General features: G+C 42.8%; 6 protein-coding genes across 6 annotated transcripts; all 6 read right to left on the bottom strand.

Moving 5' to 3' along the window:
* Positions 1-419: 419 nt before the first annotated feature.
* RhiXN_07087 (Retrovirus-related Pol polyprotein from transposon TNT 1-94) lies at positions 420-2,074 on the bottom strand (the record flags this gene model as incomplete). The annotated part of the gene is made up of 2 exons (XM_043326903.1): positions 420-930; positions 981-2,074. The coding sequence occupies 2 exons, from the start codon at positions 2,072-2,074 to the stop codon at positions 420-422; spliced, it is 1,605 nt and encodes a 534-aa protein (XP_043185375.1).
* An 873-nt stretch (positions 2,075-2,947) lies between these two features.
* Positions 2,948-4,088, bottom strand: RhiXN_07086 (Retrotransposable element Tf2 protein; the record flags this gene model as incomplete). Its single annotated transcript, XM_043326902.1, has 3 exons — positions 2,948-3,511; positions 3,574-3,743; positions 3,800-4,088. The coding sequence occupies 3 exons, from the start codon at positions 4,086-4,088 to the stop codon at positions 2,948-2,950; spliced, it is 1,023 nt and encodes a 340-aa protein (XP_043185374.1).
* A 629-nt stretch (positions 4,089-4,717) lies between these two features.
* On the bottom strand, positions 4,718-5,278 carry RhiXN_07085 (Reverse transcriptase (RNA-dependent DNA polymerase); the record flags this gene model as incomplete). Its single annotated transcript, XM_043326901.1, has 1 exon — positions 4,718-5,278. One exon carries the CDS (start codon positions 5,276-5,278, stop codon positions 4,718-4,720), a length of 561 nt encoding a protein of 186 aa, XP_043185373.1.
* Positions 5,279-10,796: 5,518 nt separating this feature from the next.
* RhiXN_07084 (Retrotransposable element Tf2 protein) lies at positions 10,797-13,873 on the bottom strand (the record flags this gene model as incomplete). The annotated part of the gene is made up of 4 exons (XM_043326900.1): positions 10,797-11,669; positions 11,740-11,922; positions 11,975-12,087; positions 12,133-13,873. 4 exons carry the CDS (start codon positions 13,871-13,873, stop codon positions 10,797-10,799), a joined length of 2,910 nt encoding a protein of 969 aa, XP_043185372.1.
* Positions 13,874-14,337: 464 nt separating this feature from the next.
* On the bottom strand, positions 14,338-18,533 carry RhiXN_07083 (Retrotransposable element Tf2 protein; the record flags this gene model as incomplete). Its single annotated transcript, XM_043326899.1, has 4 exons — positions 14,338-14,658; positions 14,719-17,459; positions 17,948-18,112; positions 18,257-18,533. The coding sequence occupies 4 exons, from the start codon at positions 18,531-18,533 to the stop codon at positions 14,338-14,340; spliced, it is 3,504 nt and encodes a 1,167-aa protein (XP_043185371.1).
* A 48-nt stretch (positions 18,534-18,581) lies between these two features.
* RhiXN_07082 (Retrotransposon-derived protein PEG10) lies at positions 18,582-19,781 on the bottom strand (the record flags this gene model as incomplete). Its single annotated transcript, XM_043326898.1, has 1 exon — positions 18,582-19,781. The coding sequence occupies one exon, from the start codon at positions 19,779-19,781 to the stop codon at positions 18,582-18,584; it is 1,200 nt and encodes a 399-aa protein (XP_043185370.1).
* Positions 19,782-22,447: the final 2,666 nt, after the last annotated feature.

Genomic DNA, 22,447 nt, shown 5'->3' with positions numbered 1-22,447 from the left:
TGGCCTGAAAATACCTCTTTGGGCGTTCAACCATTTAGAGAGGTCTTTGGGGTAACGTTTGATATGTACGCCATGTGGAGTATGGCGTAGCCCCAGAATTTGTCCGGTAAGTTGGCATTGGCGCGCATACATTGTTTGGAGTTGTTTAATGTCCTTATCACGTGCTTGGCTACGGCATTACTTTTTGCCGAGTTTGCCTTGGTCTTTTGGTGTTCAATTCCCTTGCTGCATAGCCAGTCTTCAAAGGCGTTTGAGGTGTATTTGCCTCCTCCATTGGTGTGCAACACTTTGATTTTATTACCCGTAAGGTTTTTGACTGACGCTTTGAGCTCTTTAAATTGGGCCAGGTATTTGTCCTTTGACTTTAGTAGGTGCACAAAAATTTTGCACAACTTATTGTCAATTGTTATTGCAAAGAATCAAATCCTGCCAATCCCTTGGACTGCAGCTGGGCCGTGGAGATTGCTATGCATAAGTTGAAGGACTGCAGACAAGGTGGATTGTGATGGAACAAATGGTGCACATGCATGTTTGCCTTTGAGGCAAGGTTTGCATGGAGATTGTGGAGGTGAGCGCTTTCCTACAATGTCCATTCCATGTACTGAGCCGTTCCAAAACATGTCAAGAACGTACTCATAGCTGACATGACCCAATTGTCTGTGCCAGGTCTTGAGGTCTGCGTGTGCAATTTTCCCGGTGGCATATGCAACAAATTCACCTGCATCAATATTGTCCCTGTTGTTGATGCTTTTGGACTCAACAATAGCCATGTATGTGTCAACCTTGGTATGTTTTACAACGCATTTAACTTTGTATAGCTGACCAGATGTTTCTCTAGCAAAGCCTATTTCAGGCCCGTTGCCTTGGTCACCTACAAGAATTGCGCCAAATGATTTACAGAAGAGCACATTGGTGCCTCCTGGGTGAGTTCTTTGACCAACATTAAGTTTGCATTCAATTTGGGTACATGTAGCACAGACTTTATGAACGCAGGAGTTTTGACGCCGTGACGGTTGTATAACATTACATGAACTTGGCCAACACCAATTGCAGGGATCAAGTTCCCATTGCCCACTTGAATTTGGATTGGTGGTGTTAGTGTCTGGTAGGTGTAGAACCAATGCCGATTTGGCGTCATGTGTCTTGATGCACCCAAATCAAGTAGCCAGGTGTTCTTGTTATGTGACAATTTGTCCAATACAGTGAGCGCATATATCTTGGGGCCTACAGAGGAATTGCCTGATTTATCTGTTACGGCAACCTTAGCGGAGTTGCCTTTTGATGTGTTGGCTTGGGACTTGTTGGACTTGTCCTTTGACTGCTTTGAGTTCTGCTGTCTCTGCCAGGGACCAGTGCCTTTGGCTCCACCGCCTTTTGCCCAGCATTCCTGCTTGGTGTGACCAGGCTTTGAGCAGTTGGCGCAAGGGGGACCTAAGTCCTTCCTCTTCCCTTTTGGGTTGTTCCTTGCTGATTTTCTTGTCATAGATTTGCCCTTCAACAATTGCGCAAACATTGCGGTAATCCCTCCACCTTTTTGCCGACGTTCTTCCTCTTGTAATGTGGCTTTGCATATGGCATTGGATGTGATGGCTGCCTGCTGCGTAGATGTCTGGATGACGGTGCTGACAATTGCATAGGATGGTGGGAGCGCATTCATGATTATCTGAGCAAGTAGGAAATTGCTGATGGACTCTCCAAGTGTCTTGATTTTTGAGACTGTTGATTTTATCAAATTGAACCCGGTGGTAAGGTCCTCTTCTTCCTCAATTTTTGTGCTCATTAATTGTTGGTATAGGAAGGACAGCAATTGCATGCCCTTGCCTTCCCAGCGCTTGATAATCCGCGTCCAGGCTTTGTTTGCCAATGTTGTATCAACAATGTTGTTCATGACACCATCCTCCATATTGAGGGTGATTTGCAAGAATGCCTTGTTGTCCCGCTGCTTCCATTTTGCCATTTTTTCGGCCTGTTGGGACACTTTGATGCTGTCTTTTGCTTCTTTGCTGGTAAGTGCAACTGGTGCTGGTTCAGCTCCCGTAGCAATGCTGAGTAACTTTTGCATGCAAAGGACCATTGTCTGCCTGAATTTCCATGCTGTGTAGTTGGATCCATTGTCCTTGAGCAACGGAATTTTGTAGGTCTATTTATTGAGATATGTATTCTTGTTTGACATAGTATAATATATTTGTTTGTCAAGTTTGGTCTCTTTGTTGGGTTTAGTGTCAGGTGTGGCGGGGCTCATAACCTGTTGAAAGACACGTAGAGCTAAACAATATTGTATCTCAGCTCTACTATATGGTAGTGAACTCTTGTGTATACTGTACCTAAACAATATTGTATCTACAGGATTATAAGCATACATGAACAGAATAGAAAGATATGATATGTACCTCAGCTCTACTATATGGTAGTGAACTGAGGTACACAAGAATTGATAAAGAACACATTTATACTCATACATCCAAACGTAAGTAAATATATGTGTAAGGATTACATGTACAGTTCCGTGAGACTGATATTTCAACATATTCAGCATATGTAGCCAGCTCCACCTGATGACATCATTATGACACATCAGTGACATGTATGCATGAGTAGGGCTGCAGTCAGAGCAGGGTTCTTATTGGTTATAGTATTTGATATATGTTCTTGCAAAAAGCTTGCACCCTGTAATATATAAGGAGGCCAACCAAGCATTGTAACACCCAGGTCAATTACCTCTTGTTGCATCCTACTCAGTGTACAAGGCCTTACAGCCAGTAACTACTAAGTCAATAGCCTAAACCACCCTACAGTGGCTCCTCACTGTACTTAGATAGCCTGCAATCACCTTAAGTGGTTTTGTTGTTGTAGATAGCTGTTTGTAGCTGTAGCTAGCTCCCTTGTTGCCTTAAACAACCTTCTCATACTTGTACTCTGCAGCCACAAGTGCCATCTCCTCAACGTCCTAACAGACATCTAGGACACCTTGCCTCTTCCATATGTGGCATAGGAACAGGTCTGTCAATTCCAGAGCTTTGAGCTTTTTCAAGCATTCCACCAAAATGACATATTTGTTGAAGCTATCCACAATGACCAAGATGGAATCACAGTTGCTGTCCTTAGGTAGGTCTACAATCATGTTGTAGGACACATGTTGCCAGGGGCACAGTGCCAGCTTGAGTGGTAGAGGAGGAATTGGAGCATACTTTGGTTTCCAAATTTGTTGGCAAGTTTCACAGGAATCCACATGCCAGTAGGTGTCTACTTGTATCCCTGGCCAGTAATAATTCCATGAAACCAGTTCTAGGGTGCATTGCCATTCTGGGTGTCCCACCAATGGGTTGTCATGGAGAACCCTCAACAAGTCTGTTTGTAAGGTGCCAACATCCAGGACCATGATGTGTCCTTGGTAGAAGAGTAAGCCAGCCTCCATTTGGTAGTCCTTAAATGCTTGTTTGATGGACAGGGGTGCCTTGACTTGTTCTGAAGGAATGTAAGGATTTCCTCCAGGGATTTGTCTTGGTCTAGGCTGGCCTTGATCAGGTGCTGTAGTTCCTTTTCTGGTAGTACTAAGGCAATGTTGGCAAATACAGGGTCTGGGAGCATTGTTTGAGTGGCACAGGGAATATCAGCTGGATTGGAGCAGCAGGAGAGTGCATCTGGTTTACCAGACTGTTTTCCTGGTTGGTATACAATGTGGAAATTGTATCTGGCTAACAGAAGGTGCCATTGTGCATGGCAGCAATGAACATGCAAGATTCCTTTCAATATTCTAAGTTCCTATGGTTGGTGAACACAGTGACAGGATGTTGGGTACCTTCCAAGAATATGTGCCAATACTCAAAAGAACAGATGATTGCTAGTAGTTCCTTGTTGTGAGTATTGTAGTTTTGTTCTGTGCCTTTGAAGGATTCTGATAGGAAACCCAGGGGGTGTAGTTGTCTGTCCTCTTGGCATTGGCTAAGAATGGATCCCAAAGCAGCACCAGATGTGTTGGTTTCTAAGAAGTAGGGTTTACTAGGATCTGCATTAGCCAGTACAGGGGCATTGGTGATTGCTCCCTTGAGACTGTCACATGCCTCCTGCTCCTTTGAGTCCATCTCCATGGTATATCCTTTTTCACTAGGTTATGGAGAGGACAGGCCATATGACTAAAGTTGGCCACAAACTGTTGTAGGAAATTGGCAAAACCTAGGAAGGACTGGACCTCCTTGTCCTAGACATCTGTAAGGATGTCAAGGCAGCAGGTGCTTACAGCCATGTGGGATACAAGTAAGAACCACTTAATGCAGTGAGGATGCTACATACAACAACAACTAACTTTACTACAGCAACCAGCATCTTATGGACAGCAGCAAGCTATCTAAGTACAATGTAGAGGCTGCTTAAGGCAGTGTGGATGTAGCTAACTAAGTGTTACTGGGCATAGGGCCCTTGTACAATGTGATGAAGCATCAAGAGGTAATTGACCTGGGTGTTACCATGGTTGGTTGGCCTCCTTATCTATTACAGAGTGCAAGCTATTTGCAATTATACATATCAAATATCATATCCAATGAGAACCCTGCTCTGACTGCAGCCTTACTCATGCATACATGTCACTGATGTGTCATAATGATGCCATCAGGTGGACCTGGCTACTTATGATGAGTAAGCATGGATGGGGACATGGCTTGGTGCTTAGCATAAGATATAAGCACCAAGGTCACATGATTGAAAATGTTGTCTGTTTGTGTTAGTTTAAATTTGAGAAAATGGGAATGAATTCTCTGGTATCAAGTGTGTCTACAACATCCATGACCTTGGTGGGCATAGGCCAATCCTGAACTGCCTGGATTTTGAGTTTATCCAAACTGAATCCCTCATCAGAAACAACAATCCCCAGGTATTCTACCAAAGTCACATGGAATGTGCACTTTGATGCTTTGCAGAAAAACTGGTTTTCCATCAGGCAGCATAGGACTTCATGGACATGTTTAGAGTGGTTGGCATCATTTTTGGAGTAGATCAAGATATCATTGAGGTAGATGATGACACAGACATCAAGCAAGTCCTTGAACAGTTTGTTCATGAAGTGCTGGAAGGCAGCATGGGCATTTGTCAGGCCAAAGGTCATAACCAGTGATTTGTATAACCTGTACTTGGCCCAGAAGGCAGTTTTCCATTTGTTGCCTTCCTTGACTTGGATGTTGTTGTAACCCCATCTTAGGTCCAGCTTGGTGAAGATCTTGGCACCACAGAGCTGGTGTCCTAGATGTCTGTAAGGGGCATCAAGGCAGCAGGTGCTTGTGGCCATATGTAACTAAGTGAAAACCACATAAGGTGGTGGCAATGCTACCTACAACAACTAACTACCTAAATACAATGACCAAGGCCATAAGGGCAATGGCAAGCTATGTATCTACAATGAGCAAGTTGCTTAAGGCAACAAGTACAGGTGGGACTTAGTGGTTACTGGCCTTAAGGGCCTTGTACAGTGTGGGGATGCAACAAGAGGTAATTGACCTGGGTGTTACCATGGTTGGTTGGCCTCCTTATAAATTACAGAGCATAGCTAATTACAAATATAAAATATGCAAAACCATAACCAATAAGAAACCTGCTCTGCAGTTGGCCTTACTCATGCACATGTGTCACTGACATGTCATGATGACATCATAGGTGGAGGTGGCTATGTGTGATGGGTAAGTGCAGATGGGGACATGGCTTGGTGCTTAGTGCATGATATAAGTACCAATGTCACATGATTAAAAATGTTGTCTGTTTGCCTTTGTTTAAATCCAAGAAATTAGGAATAAATTCCCTTGGTATATGTGTGTGTACAACAGCTGGGCCATGAGGTCATTGGGATGGGGTAAAGGGTAGATGTTCTTCTTAGTTCAGTTATTCAATTGGCAGTAGTCAACAACCAATTGGCAGGAACCATCCTTCTTTGGCACAAACATTACAGGGGAACTGTCACAACCTACTCCATTCTTTCCATGAGTCCTGACCTTGTCAAGCCTCCAACACACTCATGTTGCACGCCAACGTGACCGCAAGCACGCATATACTCGCACATATGCAGTCAGAACCTCCGAGTTCCTACATATAAGAGACTTATGGTCAACATGGCTGGACTTAGTGATATTCTCTAAGTCCAGGTCACATGACCTCCCCCCCTCCAGTCCTTTATCAAATACTATACTAAACTACTACAGATTTGAGGTGGGGGGGGATGACATAATCTCTTCTATAATAATGTAATATTCAGACCTTGCCCATGGGCTCCCTTAACATTGGCCTGCAGCAAGGGGGCAGGGGGAGTGCAACATCTCCCAGCAACTTATGTTATTAATATAAGGCTGGCAACAGCTGGTTTGTGCAGGTGTGCCTGGCCAGATCTGGCCCTGACCTGCTCCTAGCAGGTTGGACTAGTAACACTCCTGTAAAATAGATAAAATTGTATATACTTCTTGACAAAAGTGCAGGTATATACATATTAAATCAATAAGTCCAGTTAGTTTGGTCAAAAACAAGTGGGTTTTGGTGCAATTTTCATTATCAGTTCTTATTGGCCTCAGGGCAACGCAGATAAGTACAGCCACAGCACAGCCACAGGTCAAGGTTGATTGGCCAAAGGTGCAGAGGGAGTCTGGGGTCATGAATGGTTGTTGTCAGTGATTTCTTTGTCTTCAAAAAACTTGGCACATGCTTCCATTTTGTCCATTATACTCTCAGGAAGTACACAGTGGCTATGATACTTTTTAGTAGCCCATGCAGCCTGTTGGCCATTTAATCCATGCCTGTAAGCATCAATGAATCAAAGCAACCAATCCAAAACCTGCATGTATTGTAACAGAATAGTTGAGCTCTTCATTATAGTATATTTAAGAACACATACCTTTGAATTGACTCTAATGGGACTGAATTTAAAGATGCCACCATATTTGCCTTGATTTCAGGTTCACTCCTTGGACAGAGCATTTGTCAATAGCAGTGCTTTGCATATCCCCAGCATTGTTCAATTGGATTGAGTTTGCAATGAAATTTTGGGAGGAACAATACTCAACAGCCATATGATTCTGCAATTTCTTCAAGTATTGACTTCTGGTTAGCAAAATCTGGCTGATTGAATAGTACATGGCATGCACAACATTCTTGGGGACCTGGGGGACATCAAAATTTTGGGCACTGGAGGTTTAGATGCCCAGCTTCAATTTCCCACTTTCTCAATATGTTTACAATCCCTTTAAACTCTCCAGGATGATTGGGGTGATCCATTGGGTAATACAACAGTTGGGGAGTACCGTTAGCCAATTGTGCATCACCCATTGGAATCTTCTTGGTTTTATTTGGACCAGCCTCCAGATCTGGTACAACAACTCCAAAATTTTGGATGGCCCAAGTGTCATCTTTGTTGCACTTGGGGCATTATCTCTTTGCTTGGTATGTGTAGTTGTGTTGTTGTATACAAAGACTAATTCATGACCTGGAAATTCCTCACATGCTGCTTTGATGCTGCATACAAGTTGTTTGCAGACCAGTGGGTTGTTTATAAACCTATCTCTTGAGTTCCCAGGACAAAGAATGACCTCTGGGTTTTTATCTCTATGAATTTAATGGAATTAAGTTGGTTTATGTGTTCAAATGACTAGCCATACTCACGGGTCATTGTTTTGGAGCCATCCATTTGTTGAAACATACCCAGAATACATGTATGATTGCCCCACACCTTTTGCAACAGGCTGTGGAGTCTCATTGTCTCCCACCCACTAGGAATCAATTTGTTGGTTGTTCCCATAATATATAACCTTGTTGTGCATAAATACTGCAATGGGTTTTTCTCCTGGCTCTAAGGTTGGCAGGATCCTTTCCATAGTTTTTCAATCCCATTTTTCCATTTGTTGCTCCAATTTAGTCCATTCTGGGATGAATATATTGTTGCAGTAATTGATAACATCTTTGCGTTCATGACCATCAACATATTGACATTTGAGTTCTTTTCTCCATTTATAACCTAGCTTTTTCTTCATCCAGTGTTGTATTGTTTGCAATGATGGGACGTTTTCTATCTTGGAACAATCTTTGACCTCTGGGTGCAATAAGTATAGTATTGCATCTTCAGCTTTGATATGTTTCCCAAGACTGCGTAGATGACTTTTTACCTCTGTATATAGATCTTTGTCATGAAATATTGTAGTGCTGCATGTGTTTCCATACCGGTTACCTGGCAGGCACTCACTTTCCATGTACAAACAAAGAAATTGTCAAACTGATTTTCCATATGACATTGCATGACCAGTAGCAATGGCGCCAGTGTCTGTTGCATCTGTGAAATTTTGCTTTGTATCTTTGCTACAGGATAGTTGCAGACCAGCTAGCATAGCTTCCATCTGTCAACAAAGTGTCTGATCCATCAAAGTACTGGCTTGTTGTGCATCAAATTCAGCTTCTAATTGATCTAAAGCATTTCTGGCAATATCTGGAGTGATTGGTGCATTCTTCCACAAGAGAACTGGTGGCTCTGGTTATACAACAATGGACAAAATCTTAAGTAAAATTCACTCTACTGTCACTACACAATCACCTTGAGGGGTGTCTTTGTTCTCATTATTTTTGTTTGAACTTTCAATACTATCTAAAAGGCTTGCATATTGTTGAATTGAGCCAGCAAACCTGGTTTGCTGTGCATAACTACTAGCCCACAAACCTAGAGGTTGAAGTGAGTATTGTTATTACCTTGCAGACTCCTTATAAGAGGCTTACACCAGATGTTTCAGCACTTACTTGTTGTATTCAACTCATGATTTAACTGGGCTTTTGTATTGTCAGCCTGGTTTAGCAGCACCACATTTGGGATTGGAGGATCAGCTGCTGATGGTAACAATCCACTGTTGATGGTTGAATTTGTATATTCTCTATCTGTCCTTGCTGTATTACTGTTCTCAATAGCTTTGTAAACTTCTTTCTGGTTTGAATCCTCCTGTAGACTTGACAAAAAGCCTGCATTTGTCTCTGCTTTGGCTTTTATTTTCTGCAGCCCAAGTTACTTGAATTAAATAAATTGTGCCAATAAATTGACAAGTCAAACCTTGAATGTCCTAGCGTAAGCTACACTCTTCTTCTGAGACTTCCTCTTCTTTGATTCAACACCCATCTTGCCAACTGATCAATGAACTACGTGTTCAACCAACGTCCCTTTAAGAGTCAGAGGGACCCCAGACTCCCTCTGTGCCTTTGGCCAATCAACCTTGACCCGTGGCTGTGCTGTTGCTGTACTTATCTGCATTGCCCTGAGGCCAATAAGCACTGATAATGAAAATTGCACCAAAACCCACTTGTTTTTGACCAAACTAACTGGACTTATTGATTTAATATGTATATATGTGCACTTTTGTCAAGAAATATATACAATTTCATCTATTTTACAGGAGTGTTACTAGTCTGACCTGCTAGGAGCAGGTCAGGGCCAGATCTGGCCAGGCACACCTGCACAAACCAGCTGTTGCCAGCCTTATTATTGTGCATCATATATACTATATATATCTTTGACAGTGGATATATATGGTGATAACCCCTACAGATATGGGTTATGACATTGAAAACAAGCTGCTTACCTATACCCAGTATATATACTTATATATGTGTATATGTATTGCCTATAAGGGATATAGGGATGACTAATGCCCCTACATCAATGATGCACAACATATTGTCCCAACAACACAACTTCAGATTACCATTTATGGTAACTCACCTTCCTAATTAGGAAAGAGACATAACTTGAAGAAGACTTTCAAGACAAATAGAGACTAAGCAACCTAGACTTACCAAAAATGGCAATCCCCTTTCCAAATTAGGAAAGAAGATGAAATGGATGGATGACTAAGCTTAGTTGGCCAAACTTTGATGAGTCAGCAGACAAATCACATGATCAACTCATTGATGACAAATCAAGTATGACTAAGCATGATGACAATTGCTTAGTCAGCAATTACTCAACTCAGCCACAAGTCACATGACTGTGGTTATGAATGATTAGTCACCAAGTACTATCTGCACTGCCACAATCACATGTTGATGGCTGTGCTCAATCTCTGGGTAAAACCAGGCCAGCTTGAGGAATAGAATTACCATATAAGGAAATTGGATGAGTCATACTGATGTTGTGGCTGTGCATGCCAAGAGTATGACTCATACTTAAGTGGTGCTCCATGTGATCATGTGCTAAAAAAAGAACCAACTCTGCCAAGTCCTCATGTTGTACACCACTGTAAGGTGGGTACTTGCTAATAGGGTGGGTACTTGGGGCTGTACTACTACAGACAATGCTTATGTAATCTACTCTAAAGGCTATACTACTAGCACGTAAGGTGCTCTACTACTAACTATTGTCAACAAGGGGGCCTTAGGCCTGGGAGGTGTGATGAGTAAACTGAGTGGGGATAAGTGTCTGGACTACTGAGGGGCCAGCTACTTAGCTGGCTGACTACCTTCTCTAATGAGTAAGAGACAAGGTAAAATTGACTTGGGGTCTCCAAGCAATTTCCCTGCTGTATATATAGAAGTATGGGCACTATCTACATGGTCTGTGCATGTGGGAAAAGAAGTACATGTGTGAAATAAGAAGTGTGCTGAGGGCTGCACAGAAGCATGGATTTCTTCTAAGCACCCTTGGCACGGCATCTCGGCGCGGCATCTCGGCATAATAAGCGCCGAGATCACGTGATCAAAAACCATAAGATAAAGGGTTCGTAAAAAATAGTGAAAATATCAGAAAAATCGTCCGAATCCAGTGGTATAGGTAAGGAGGTTATAACATTGCCCCCCCCTTAAAGGCTCTTGGTGGAGTCACAAGCCTTTCTGAGTCTAGCTTGGTTGAAGTGCTTGATCTCTTCTTGGCTATGTTCCAGTAGCTCTTCTGGTTCCCAGGAGTTATCTTCTGGGCTGTATCCCTTCCATTTGATAAGGTAGAACCATTTTCCCTGCTGTCTTTTTGAATCAAGGATCTGTTCCACTTTGTACTCCTCCTCTCCTTCTATAGTTTCAGGAGGAGGGCATTCTGGGAACAGCTGGCTTGGAGATTCATGAGATTTGGACAGTAATCCCACGTAGAAGACGTTGTGAATTTTCAGGGATTCCAGAAGTTTTAAGTGGTAGGCATGGCTGGAAATCTTCTTGGTGACTTCAAAGGGACCTAGGTGTTTGGGATCTAGTTTGTTGGAATTGGTTCTGAGCTCCATGTTCTTTCCGTCTAGCCAGACCTTTTTGCCAATTGAGTATTCTGGTATTGTTCCTTTCTCCCTGGACATTCTTTCCTTGCTCATTCTTAGGGCTGCTTTGGCTTCTTTCCATTCTTTAGCCAGGGTGTCTGCTACTTGATCTGCCTCTGGAACATTGGATGGAACATTGGATGGCTTCATTACTGGGTTTCTTCCATAGACCAACTCAAAGGGGGTTTTTCCTGTGGCTGTGTGTTTGGTGTTATTGTACACGTATTCCACCAAAGGCAACCAAGCAGCCCAGTCTGAATGATCAGCAGCTATGTAGGAGCAAAGATAGAACTTGATGAACTGGTTCACCCTTTCTGTCTGTCCATCTGATTCAGGGTGATATGCAGAGGAAAATGCCAGTTTGACTCCAAGTTGTTTGTAGAGAGCTCTTAGGAACTTTCCGGTGAAGGTTGTTCTGCGGTCTGAGATTGTCTTGACCAGTAACCCATGAAGTTTCCAGACATGGGTAATAAAACAAATCCGCAAGTCCCTTGGCTGTGACCTTTTTTGAGGTAGGAATGAAGTGGCCAAACTTGGAGAAGGAGTCTATGATTACCAAGATTGCATCCTGTCCCTGCAACTTGGGGAATCCTGTGGTAAAGTCATAGGAAATTGTATGGAACAGAAATGGAGGAACTTCTAAGGGTTTGAGGGCAATGACCAGTGCGTGGGGGCAGCAATTGGCCTGACATGTGGGGCAGCACCCAACCCATTCCTTGGCAGAGGATTTCTGTAACTATCTCAAGTTCCTCTTCTGACGTATTGGCAAAAACCTTGGCTGGGATCATGACTTCTGGTTCCGTAGGGGTGTCAATATAATTGGATCTCCTGGATAATGCATCTGGTTTTCCTAATTGTTTTCCAGGTCAATAGTGAATCTCAAAATTGAAGTCACTCAGGAAAATGCACCATTGGGCATGTCTCCAATTAAATGTCTGAGCCTGCATCCAATATTCCGAGTTTCTGTGATCCATGAATACCTGGATTGGTCTGTCCGTTGCCTCTAGGAAGATTTGCCATTCCTCCAATGCCTTGATAATTGCCAGAAGCTCCTTATTGTGTGTATTGTAGTTAGCCTCTGCTCCTGAAAAGGATTTGGACATATAGGCTACTGGGTGGAGGCAATTATCCTTTCCTCTTTGGCTGAGTATGGCTCCCATGGCTACCCCTGATGCATCTGTTTCAAGGTAATAAGGTAGATCTGGGTTTGAATGGATAAGGACTGGTGACTGGGTGACAAGGGACTTCAATTCCTGGAATGCTTCCTCTTCCAGGTTACTCCATGACCAGGGAGTTTCCTTTTTTGTGAGGTTGTGAAGTGGGTGTGCCACAGAACTGAGGTTGGGAATGAATTGACAGAGGTAGTTGACAAATCCTAGGAAGGCCTGAACCTGTTTGACAGTTCTAGGTGTAGGCCATGAAGTAACAGCTTCAATCTTCTTCTGGTCTGTGGAAAAACCAGAAGGGGAAATGACAATGCCTAGGTAGTCAACTGTAGTGACGTGAAAGTGGCATTTTGACAGTTTGCAAAACAGTTGATTTTCCATTAGGTGTGATAGGACCTCTCTGACGTGGCTAGGATGGTCCTTGGGGTTTTCTGAGAAGATTAATATGTCATCTAAATAGATCACCACTGAGACATCAATCAAGTCCCTGAACAGGTCAATCATAAAATACTGAAATGCTGCAGGGGCATTTGTGAGACCAAACAGCATAACCAAGTACTCAAACAAGCCATATTTTGTGTGGAATGCAGTTTTCCATTTGTCCCCTTCTTTGATTTGGACGTTGTTGTATCCCCAGCGTAAGTCAAGCTTGGTGAATATCTTGGTGTGTCTTAATTTAGCCATGAGGTTGTCCTGCCTTGGGAGTGGGTACACATTCTTGTGGGTTACATCATTGAGTTTTTGATAATCCACAACTAGCCTAAGGGAACCATCCACCTTTTTGACAAACATAACTGGTGCGCCTGCCAAGGAGGTACTAGGGCAGATCTTGCCTGTTTTTAACTCTTCATCAATGTGCTGTTTGAGTGCCTTGGACTCTGCATCAGTAATGCCATATATTGGGCCAGGAGAGAGTTTAGCATTGGGAGTGAGATCAATCAAGATGTCATATTCCCTGTGTGGTGGGAGGACTTTAAACTCTTCTTCCCCAAATACCTTAGTGAATTCATGATATTGGTTAGGGAGATCCGTTAAGGGATTTGGGTCTGCTTCTTCCTCAGAGGCAATCTGTACTTGCTTGGGGAAGGTTACTAGGCCCTGTTGCCAATCAATCAAGGGGGATTCTGTTGTGAGCCATGTCATGCCAAGGATAGCCAAGGTGTTGCCTATTGGGCAGACAAGGAAAGGAATGGAACGTGTGTGACCATTGGCCAAAACCGCAAGTTGAACCTGGTGCCAAATGCAACCAGTCTGGGAGATTGTACCATCTAGCATTCTCACAACTTGTGGATTTTTGAGTTGGGTTTTTGGAATTTTGTATGTTTCCACAATCAAGGGGGAGATGAAATTCAATGTGGCTCCAGAGTCAATGAGGGTTTTCAGGGGTTCTGCTGGGGAATTCTGGATGTGTAGGTTGATGAACAGTAGTGGTTTTTTGTTTGAATCAAGACCAACAGTGTCATAACCCATATCTGGAGGGGTTATTACCATATATATCCACTGTCAAAGATATATATAGTATATATGATGCACAGTGATATATTAAGAATATAAGTTGCTGGGGGACATTGCACTACCCCCACCCCCTAGCTGCGGGCCAATGTTAATGCCTGCAGGTTAGGTCTGGATAATATAATATTATAGAAGAGATTATGTCATCCCCCCCCCACCTCAAATCCGTAGTAGTTTAGTATAGTATTTGATAAAGGACTGGAGGGGGGGAGGTCATGTGACCTGGACTTAGAGAATATCACTAAGTCCAGCCATGTTGACCATAAGTCTCTTATATGTGGGAACCTGAGGTCTCTGAGTGCATAAGTGTGAGTATATGCGTGTCTCCGGTGGCCGTAGTGTGTACCATGAGTGCCCTGGTATGTGAATAGAGGGCACAATAGGGGTGTGGCTCATGACATTGCCCCCCCTTTTGCGCCTCTTTAGGGGACTTGAAGAGGTGCATATCTGTTAGAGTGAGACACACTCATATAAGCAGGTTTCCCCTTTATTGTCCTCTTTTTCTTTCCTGGGGTTTTGATTTCAGGAGGTAGAGGCCCATCAGGGAACTCCTTTTTGAATCTCTCCATAATCTCAGGCAGTTGAGCAATCTTTTCAGCCCTCTCCATGGTATCCTCTAGCTCATCATATCCTTTCCATCTGACCTGATATCTCAGCCCCTCCTTGTCCTTTTTCCATGCCACAATCTTTTCCACTTCATACTCCTCTTCTCCTGCCTCTGTTATGATGGGGGGAGGTTTCACCTATCTTCTGTGGAAGTCAGTGTCCTCTTTGAAGGGAGCCAGGAGGTTGAGATGGAAGACATTGTGGATTTTTATGGTATTAGGAAGGTCTAGTCTGTAGGCATGGGATGAGATTTTTTCAGTGATAGTGAAGGGTCCAGCTTTCTTGTTGTCCAGTTTCTTTGCAGGTCTCTTTGTTTGGATATTGGTGGTCATTAGCCACACTTTATCTCCTACTTTGTATTCCTGTCTGGGTGCTATTTCCTTTGCTTTGTGGAACTCCATGGAGGCCTTGACTTCATCCCAGATTAGTTCCATTTGTGTGGTCATATCTTCTGCATGTGGTACATTGGAGGTGGTAGGTGCAATATTCCATCTTGGGTGCATCCCATATACTGTCTCAAAGGCTGATTTGCCAGTTGCAGAATTGACTTGATGGTTGTGACAGAACTCAGCTATAGGTAGCCATTTTGCCCAATCATCTTGTGCATAGTTGCAGTAGCTGCGCAAGAATCCCTCTAACCATTGATTTGTCCTTTCTGCAAGGCCATCTGTCTCAGGGTGATAGGCAGTGGAGTATAGAGGCTTTATTCCCAATTTCTCATATAAGGCCCTTTGGAATTCATTGTTGAATACCCTGCCTCTATCTGAGATTGTTGTCCTAGGGGTACCATGCAGCTTCCATACTTCCTTGATAAAGATTTCAGCCATTTCCTTAGCATTGGTTTTTTCTATGCAAGGAATAAAGTGGGCCTGCTTTGAAAAGCGGTCAATTACCACTAGAATACTGTCATATCCATTGGATAGTGGGAGTTTGACTATCATGTCATAGGCAATATCTTCCCAGGGCCTGCTTGGAATAGGTAGTGGTCTTATAGGGGCTGTATGTTTGTGGCCTTTACTCCTTTGGCAGTTTTCACATGATTCCACATATCTGTTTACTTGGGCTTTCATTCCTGGCCAGTAATAGTCTCTTGACAGGAGTTCCAAAGTATGTGCTTGCCCTTGATGGCCAGCAATGGGGGAGTCATGGTACTGTTCTAGGAGTTCAAGTCTGATGGCCTTGCTGTCTGGTACAAAGATTCTTTCCTCATACCATAGGAGTTCTTCTTTCCATTGGTATTTAGCAAACTGTTTTGCTACACTAGGAGGAAGTTCTTCCTTGTGTTTGACAGTGGCAATCAGTGTTTGAATTGACTCATCTTCATCCTGAGCCTCTCTGATCTGAGAAATAATGTCTGTTGTTACCTCTGCCTTCATTACCAGGAAGTGTTTAGGATCAATCATTATTTGTTCCTTGTTGGGAATGTCCAAGTGATCAGGTCTTCTTGATAGGGCATCAGGCTTCTCAGACATTTTTCCAGGTCTGTAGACAATGTTGAAGTTAAAAGGTGATAGGATTTGGTACCACCTTGCATGTTCCCTGTTGAAGGTGTGGGCTGTCTTCCAGTATTCCAGGTTTTTGTGATCAGTGTAGACAGTGATGGGCTCAGTTGTGCCTTCCAGGAAAAGTCTCCAATGTTCCAGGGAAGTAATGATGGCTAGTAGCTCCTTGTCATGTGTGTCATAGTTAGTCTGGGCATCATCAAAGCTCTTGGATAGGAAGGCAATAGGGTGTAGGTAGCCATCAGTGTGTCTTTGACTAAGCACAGCACCCATAGCTACTCCAGAGGCATCAGTTTCCAAGAAGTAAGGTTTCTGGGCATCAGGGTGAATAAGTACTGGGTCCTTTCCAATTTCCTCATTGACTCTATCAAAGGCTTGCTGTTCAGCTTCACCCCACTTCCACTTTACTTCCTGCCTGGTAAGCAGAGTTAGGGGTTTTACAATAGTGCTGAAGTCCTTGATAAAGTGTCTGTAGAAGTTGGCAAATCCTATGAAAGACTGCAGTTGCTTGACAGTCTTAGGTTCCTTCCATTCCTGTACTGCCTTGATCTTTTCTTTCTCCATGGAGATACCTTCTGGGGTGATCACAATGCCAATATAGGTTACTTCAGTGGTGTAGAATAGGCACTTTGCAAGTTTCAGGTACAGGTTGTTGTCCCTGATTCTTCTAAGTACTTCCCTGAGATGTTTGGTGTGTTCTTCTCTATTCCTAGAGTAGATCAGTATATCATCTAAGTAGATAATCACTGACACATCAATCATGTCATAGAAGATATGATTCATCAACCTCTGGAAGATTTGAGGGGCATTTCTCAATCCAAAAGGCATCACACAATATTGAAAGAGACCATCCTTTGTCCTGAAAGCAGTTTTCCATTCCTCCCCTGCTTTGATCCTGATGTCATTGTATCCTGATTTCAGATCAAGTTTGGAGAAAATCTTGGCATCCTTGACCTTTTCTAGAAGGTCAGACTGCAAGGGCATGGGGAATTGATCTGTGATGGTGATGTCATTGATCTTCCTATAGTCCACTACTAGTCTCAGTCCCCCATCAGCTTTCCTCACAAAGAAGCATGGGGAAGCAATAGGAGAGTGACTTGGTTCAATTTTCCCATCCAATAGTTCCTTCTCCATATATTCTTTCATGGCTTTGGACTCTGCTGGAGACATGGGATAGGCTTTAGCAGGTTTTGGAAGTTCACTCCCTTCCTTGAAGTTAATGGAGCAATCAAAGGATCTGTGTTGAGGGAGTTGTTTAAAGAGCTCTTCAGAGAATACATCTTGGAAGTCTTCTATCTCAGGAGGGAGTTCCCCTATCTCTGCCAGTTTTCCTTTCATAGGTTCCTCATCCTGGTAGCTTAATGAGAAATCCCTCCAGCAGATGGTAGGGTTGGCTTTTCTTAGCCAGGAGAGACCTAGGATGAGTGGAGTATCTCCTAGTGGCATAGCATAAAAGGTTTGTCTGAAGAAGGTTCTTCCTTCAATGATAAGGTTTAGAATGGCCTTATATCAAATTTTTTCTTCTACTTCTTTTCCATCAATGGCTATGACTGTCCTAGGGGAGTGAAGTTCAATCAAAGGAATCTTGAGGTTCCTAGCAAAGGTAATATCCATGAAGTTTTGTGAGGAGCCAGAGTCAATAAGCGTTTTGATGGGGTCCATGATTCCCTCAATGGAAGTGTAAGTGGATAGAGTATCATTTGTTCCTTTCATAATATACACTTCATCACTATCCTCTGAGGGTTCTAGGGGAGTCTCTGACAAGGTTACAGAGACCCTTGGTAATTTTTTGACTCTATGGATTCACAATCCTCCTCTATCCTTTTCTCTGTCCCTCTCTTTCCCAGTACTGGGTCAGGTTTGTAGAATTTCTCAGGGCATTGTTTTATCCTGTGATTCTTGCTCCCACATTTTGGGCATTCACCTGCTTGGCTTCTCCTCAGAAAAATCTCTGCAGGGAACCTCTCTGTAGGTCTATAGTTGTTGGTCTTTCCTTTCTTTAGGATGCTAGGTGGTGTAGTAGTGTCCTTGATTGAAGCTGCCTGTTGAAGAATGTCATCAGTCCTGATGGCTACTTCAATGATTTGCTCTAAAGAGTAGTTGTCAATTTCAGGAGTAGTGATCTTCATGCAAATCAATTCTTACTGCAGGTTGATCTTGAGTCCCTTTTTGAAGGTGTCAATGAGAGCTTTCTCATCCCAATCAAGATCTTCCTTTAAAATTCAGAATTGACTGGCATAAATTTGTGCTGATCCAGTTTGTTTTAGGCTATTGATCTCCCTAATAGCCCTATCCCTTTTGGATGGATCACTGAAGTTGAGTAGGAATGCTGCTTTGAATGCATTCCAGGAAGTCAGGTACTCATGATGTTCATCACTGAGATGTTTCTGCATCAGGGGACTGGCCCATTTGACTGGTTCACCTTCTCCCATATTGGTTAAGGTGGCCCTGATCTTTCTTTTATCAGTGAAGGTACCAGGGTACTCTTTGAAATACATTTCCATCTTCATGATGAATGTTTCAGCTTCAGTACCTCTTTTTCCATTGAAGGCATTTGGCTATTTAAGTCTGGCTTCTTTTGGAATGGAGGTTCTTCTGGCTGGAGAGGACTGTCTTTGTCTAGAGAGATGAAGACTATCACCATCTTCTTCCTCACTGTTGCTTTCAGTCTCAGTTCCTTCTGGCTCTGGCTCTTTAGGTAGTCCTATCTTCCTGTCTACCTCCAAAATTGCTTCCAAAAGTCTTTCCTCCATGGTAGATATCCTGGATTGCACATCCTGAAAGAGTTGAGGCAATGCATCCACCTTGTCTTGTAGATCCTCTACTTGATTTACCAGGTGGTTATGGGCTGTTTGAGCTGCTCTTTGCTCCTCAGAGACTTCACCTAATTTCCTTCTTATATAGTTGGTCTGCAGGTTGAGGTCTGCTACATCTCTGCCCACTTGTCTCAGGGCAGCTGCACTTTCAGAGCTATTAGCATGTATGTATTTGATAGGGCCCATCTTCAAGGCAATGTCATCTTTGATATCATTGATGGCACTGCTGATGGCTGCTTCTACCCTGACTTGAGGCATCACCTGATGGCTCTTGGCCTCATAGTCAGCTATAGCAGCCCTGGATATAGGTAACCCCTGCATAGGTATCTGGGGTTGTGGCTGGTGTGCAATTAATGCTGTTGGTTGGTGACCCAGTGTTGGTTCCCCAAGCTTTTGGTCAAGCTCTACAGGGCTTGTTCTCCTACTAGATGTAATGGATGCAGGGATGCTCTGTAGGGCTGTTTCATGGTACCCCATATTGGAAGTGCTTCTTTTTCTTGGTTGTCTTATGGTGGTACCAGTAAGGTTGTGTCTCCTAAGAGTGGTATCCACTTCCTGGGCAGTAATGTCTTCTATAGTGACAGAAGATCTGTTGGAAGGCTGGATATGAGTGGCTGGTAGTGTAGGAGGTGTATCCTGCACTACTATGGGTTCTAAGCTAGAAGTGTCAGTAATCATAATGCTAGGGTTTTCTACTGTACTATCATCCTCAATCACAGTAGTTTCATCCTCAGAGCCAGGCATTGATCCTGGCATGACAGATGGTCCCCTTGCTGTATAGGTAGGAGAAGAGGCTCTAGAGGTTCCTACAGATGAGGTTCCTGAGATTCCCCTCCTTCTTGCTGGTCCTTCATCAAAGGTTGAAGATTGACTGGTTCTAGTAGGGTTTCTTCTAATATCTGTACCCACTGTGGCACTGTCAGGTTCAGGAGTGGCAGACATGTGTTTCAAGAAGTGGTTCTTTAAGATAAGGCTATCTTAATTGGTAATCAATGATACCTCAGTATCTTCTTCAAATAGAATACTCAAAGAGCTTCTATTGATCAAAGCAAAATAGCGCAACCCACAAAGAGGTCTTTAGCTGTTTGCAAGTAAAGTAATGGACACCTAGGGTCCAGGTGATGAGAAGACTCTGATAGTACTTCTTATCACTAATCAGATAGAAGGATCAGTGGAGACCTTTTGTTGACAGTTGTTGATAGTTGAATTTGAATTTAATCACTCAGTTGCTCTTTTTCAGGTGTAGCAGCACCTGCTTGTCCCTATAGGTTGTAAGACAAGGGAAAACAAGCTGGCTTTCTAAGCAGCTTGTTCCACCCCTATGTATACTGGGGCATCACTTGGGTCTATATACATATTTCAAATAGGAGCACAGCCTCTTGGAGCTGTAGCACAGCCTCAAGAAGCAGTATGGGTCAAAGAACCATGTGGCAGTGCTTGATTAGCCAATCAGATGCCAAGAAATACACCTGTGAGGTGAGGTCTTGGTGGAGTTGGTTCTATTTTTAGCACATGATCACATGGAGCACCACTTAAGTATGACTCATACTCTTGGCATGCACAGCCACAATATAAGTATGACTCATCCAATTTCCTTATATGATTATCCTATTCCCCAATCCGGCCCAGTTTTACCCAGAGATTGAGCACAGCCATCATCATGTGATTGTGGCAGTGCAGGTAGTACTTGGTGACTAATCATTCATAACCACAGTCATGTGACTTGTGGCTGAGTTGAGTAATTGCTGACTAAGCAATTGTCATCATGCTTAGTCATACTTGATTTGTCATCAATGAGTTGATCATGTGATTTGTCTGCTGACTCATCAAAGTTTGGCCAACTAAGCTTAGTCATCCATCCATTTCATCTTCTTTCCTAATTTGGAAAGGGGATTGCCATTTTTGGTAAGTCTAGGTTGCTTAGTCTCTATTTGTCTTGAAAGTCTTCTTCAAGTTATGTCTCTTTCCTAATTAGGAAGGTGAGTTACCATAAATGGTAATCTGAAGTTGTGTTGTTGGGACAATATGTTGTGCATCATTGATGTAGGGGCATTAGTCATCCCTATATCCCTTATAGGCAATACATATACACATATAAGTATATATACTGGGTATAGGTAAGCAGCTTGTTTTCAATTTCATAACCCATATCTGGAGGGGTTATTACCATATATATCCACTGTCAAAGATATATATAGTATATACAATGCACAGTGATATATGAATAATATATGTTGCTGGGGGACATTGCACTCCCCCTGCCCCCCTTGCTGCAGGCCAATGTTAAGGGAGCCTGTGGGCAAGGTCTGAATATTATATCATTATAGAAGAGATTATGTCATCCCTGCCCACCTCAAATCTGTAAAGGAGGTGTCATCCATTGCCCACCACCTGGGTGTGGAGTGTTATAGAGTAGGGTTTTAGGGACTATGTGATTAAGTACAAAATATAATAAAGTGATTAATAGATCAGTTATCTATGGATATAAAAGGCAATAGACTAGCTATATAAGGGTAAATTAGGTTAGCAATCAGGGTGATCCCTACACTTAACAAGTAATCAAGCAATTACTGCAGATACAGGTGGTTGGTTATGCTTATACCTATAGTATGAAAGTTAGTATTGAGTCTCAGTTACCTACTACAATTTATCTGGATTTGTTAGTAATTTATTTGACTGAGATTGCACTCAGTTAAGGTGTATATGCCGCTCTCAAGGCCTTAAACTCTCCCAACTGACTTACTCAAGAGGTTCAGGGTTGCCCTAGAGCCTTTCCTAGCTACCCAGTATCTGTTGGGACCTTGCTAGAGGCTATATGCGCCGAGATACCTTACAGGTTAAGTTCAGTGAGCTTAAGAGGCTAAGAAAGCAAAATAAGACACTCTAAACTAACTAAAGAAGATCTAATAGATCTTCAAGTTCACACAAGGGGTAAGAATGGGATGAAAAGAAGGTTGTATTCAAAGGGTCTCCCTCAGGGGGTTTGTATACCCCAGAGGGAGAACAAATAACTATATACATGATGTACAAAAGAGGAAGTTACATGAGAGGTACAGTCTGAGCTATTTGATACATAAAGACCAATTAGTCCCAATAAGTCCTAGTGGGATAGACTCAAGGCTATTTACAGAATGTTCTAGAGCATACATGACTAAATTACATTAGTGTGAATGCTAAAAATAACCTTGAGGCAAGGTAGGATCTCATAGAAAAAGCTAGAAACTTAAATGGTTAGTATCTCCATCAATTTAGCTCAGAATCAGACGATTCCTTTTTAGGAACTGAGATGCTGGAGCCTCCGACCTATTGGTATTTGTCCGCATAGTAATATGCCTATTTCCCGCCGAGATATCGGCGTCGGCGCGCCCCGCCGACCTTTGGCGCTTATTTGCAATTACTAAGCGCCGGCGCTTGCATGCTTACTTGCACTTGTTCTATGGTCTATAAGTACCGTTCCTACATGTGAATGTATGATACAAAAAATGCTATAAATCATAGAAATAATATTATGACCACTTCGCATAATCAGACGTGTATATATGCAAGCGCAATGAGGAAATAAAGTATAAAAGGTCTTGTAGCACCGCCAGTTTCCAAATATAGTAATA

Source organism: Rhizoctonia solani, chromosome 13 (assembly GCF_016906535.1).
Source record: "Rhizoctonia solani chromosome 13, complete sequence".
Lineage (NCBI taxonomy): Eukaryota > Fungi > Basidiomycota > Agaricomycetes > Cantharellales > Ceratobasidiaceae > Rhizoctonia > Rhizoctonia solani.
This window is presented reverse-complemented; position numbering and strand designations above follow the sequence as displayed.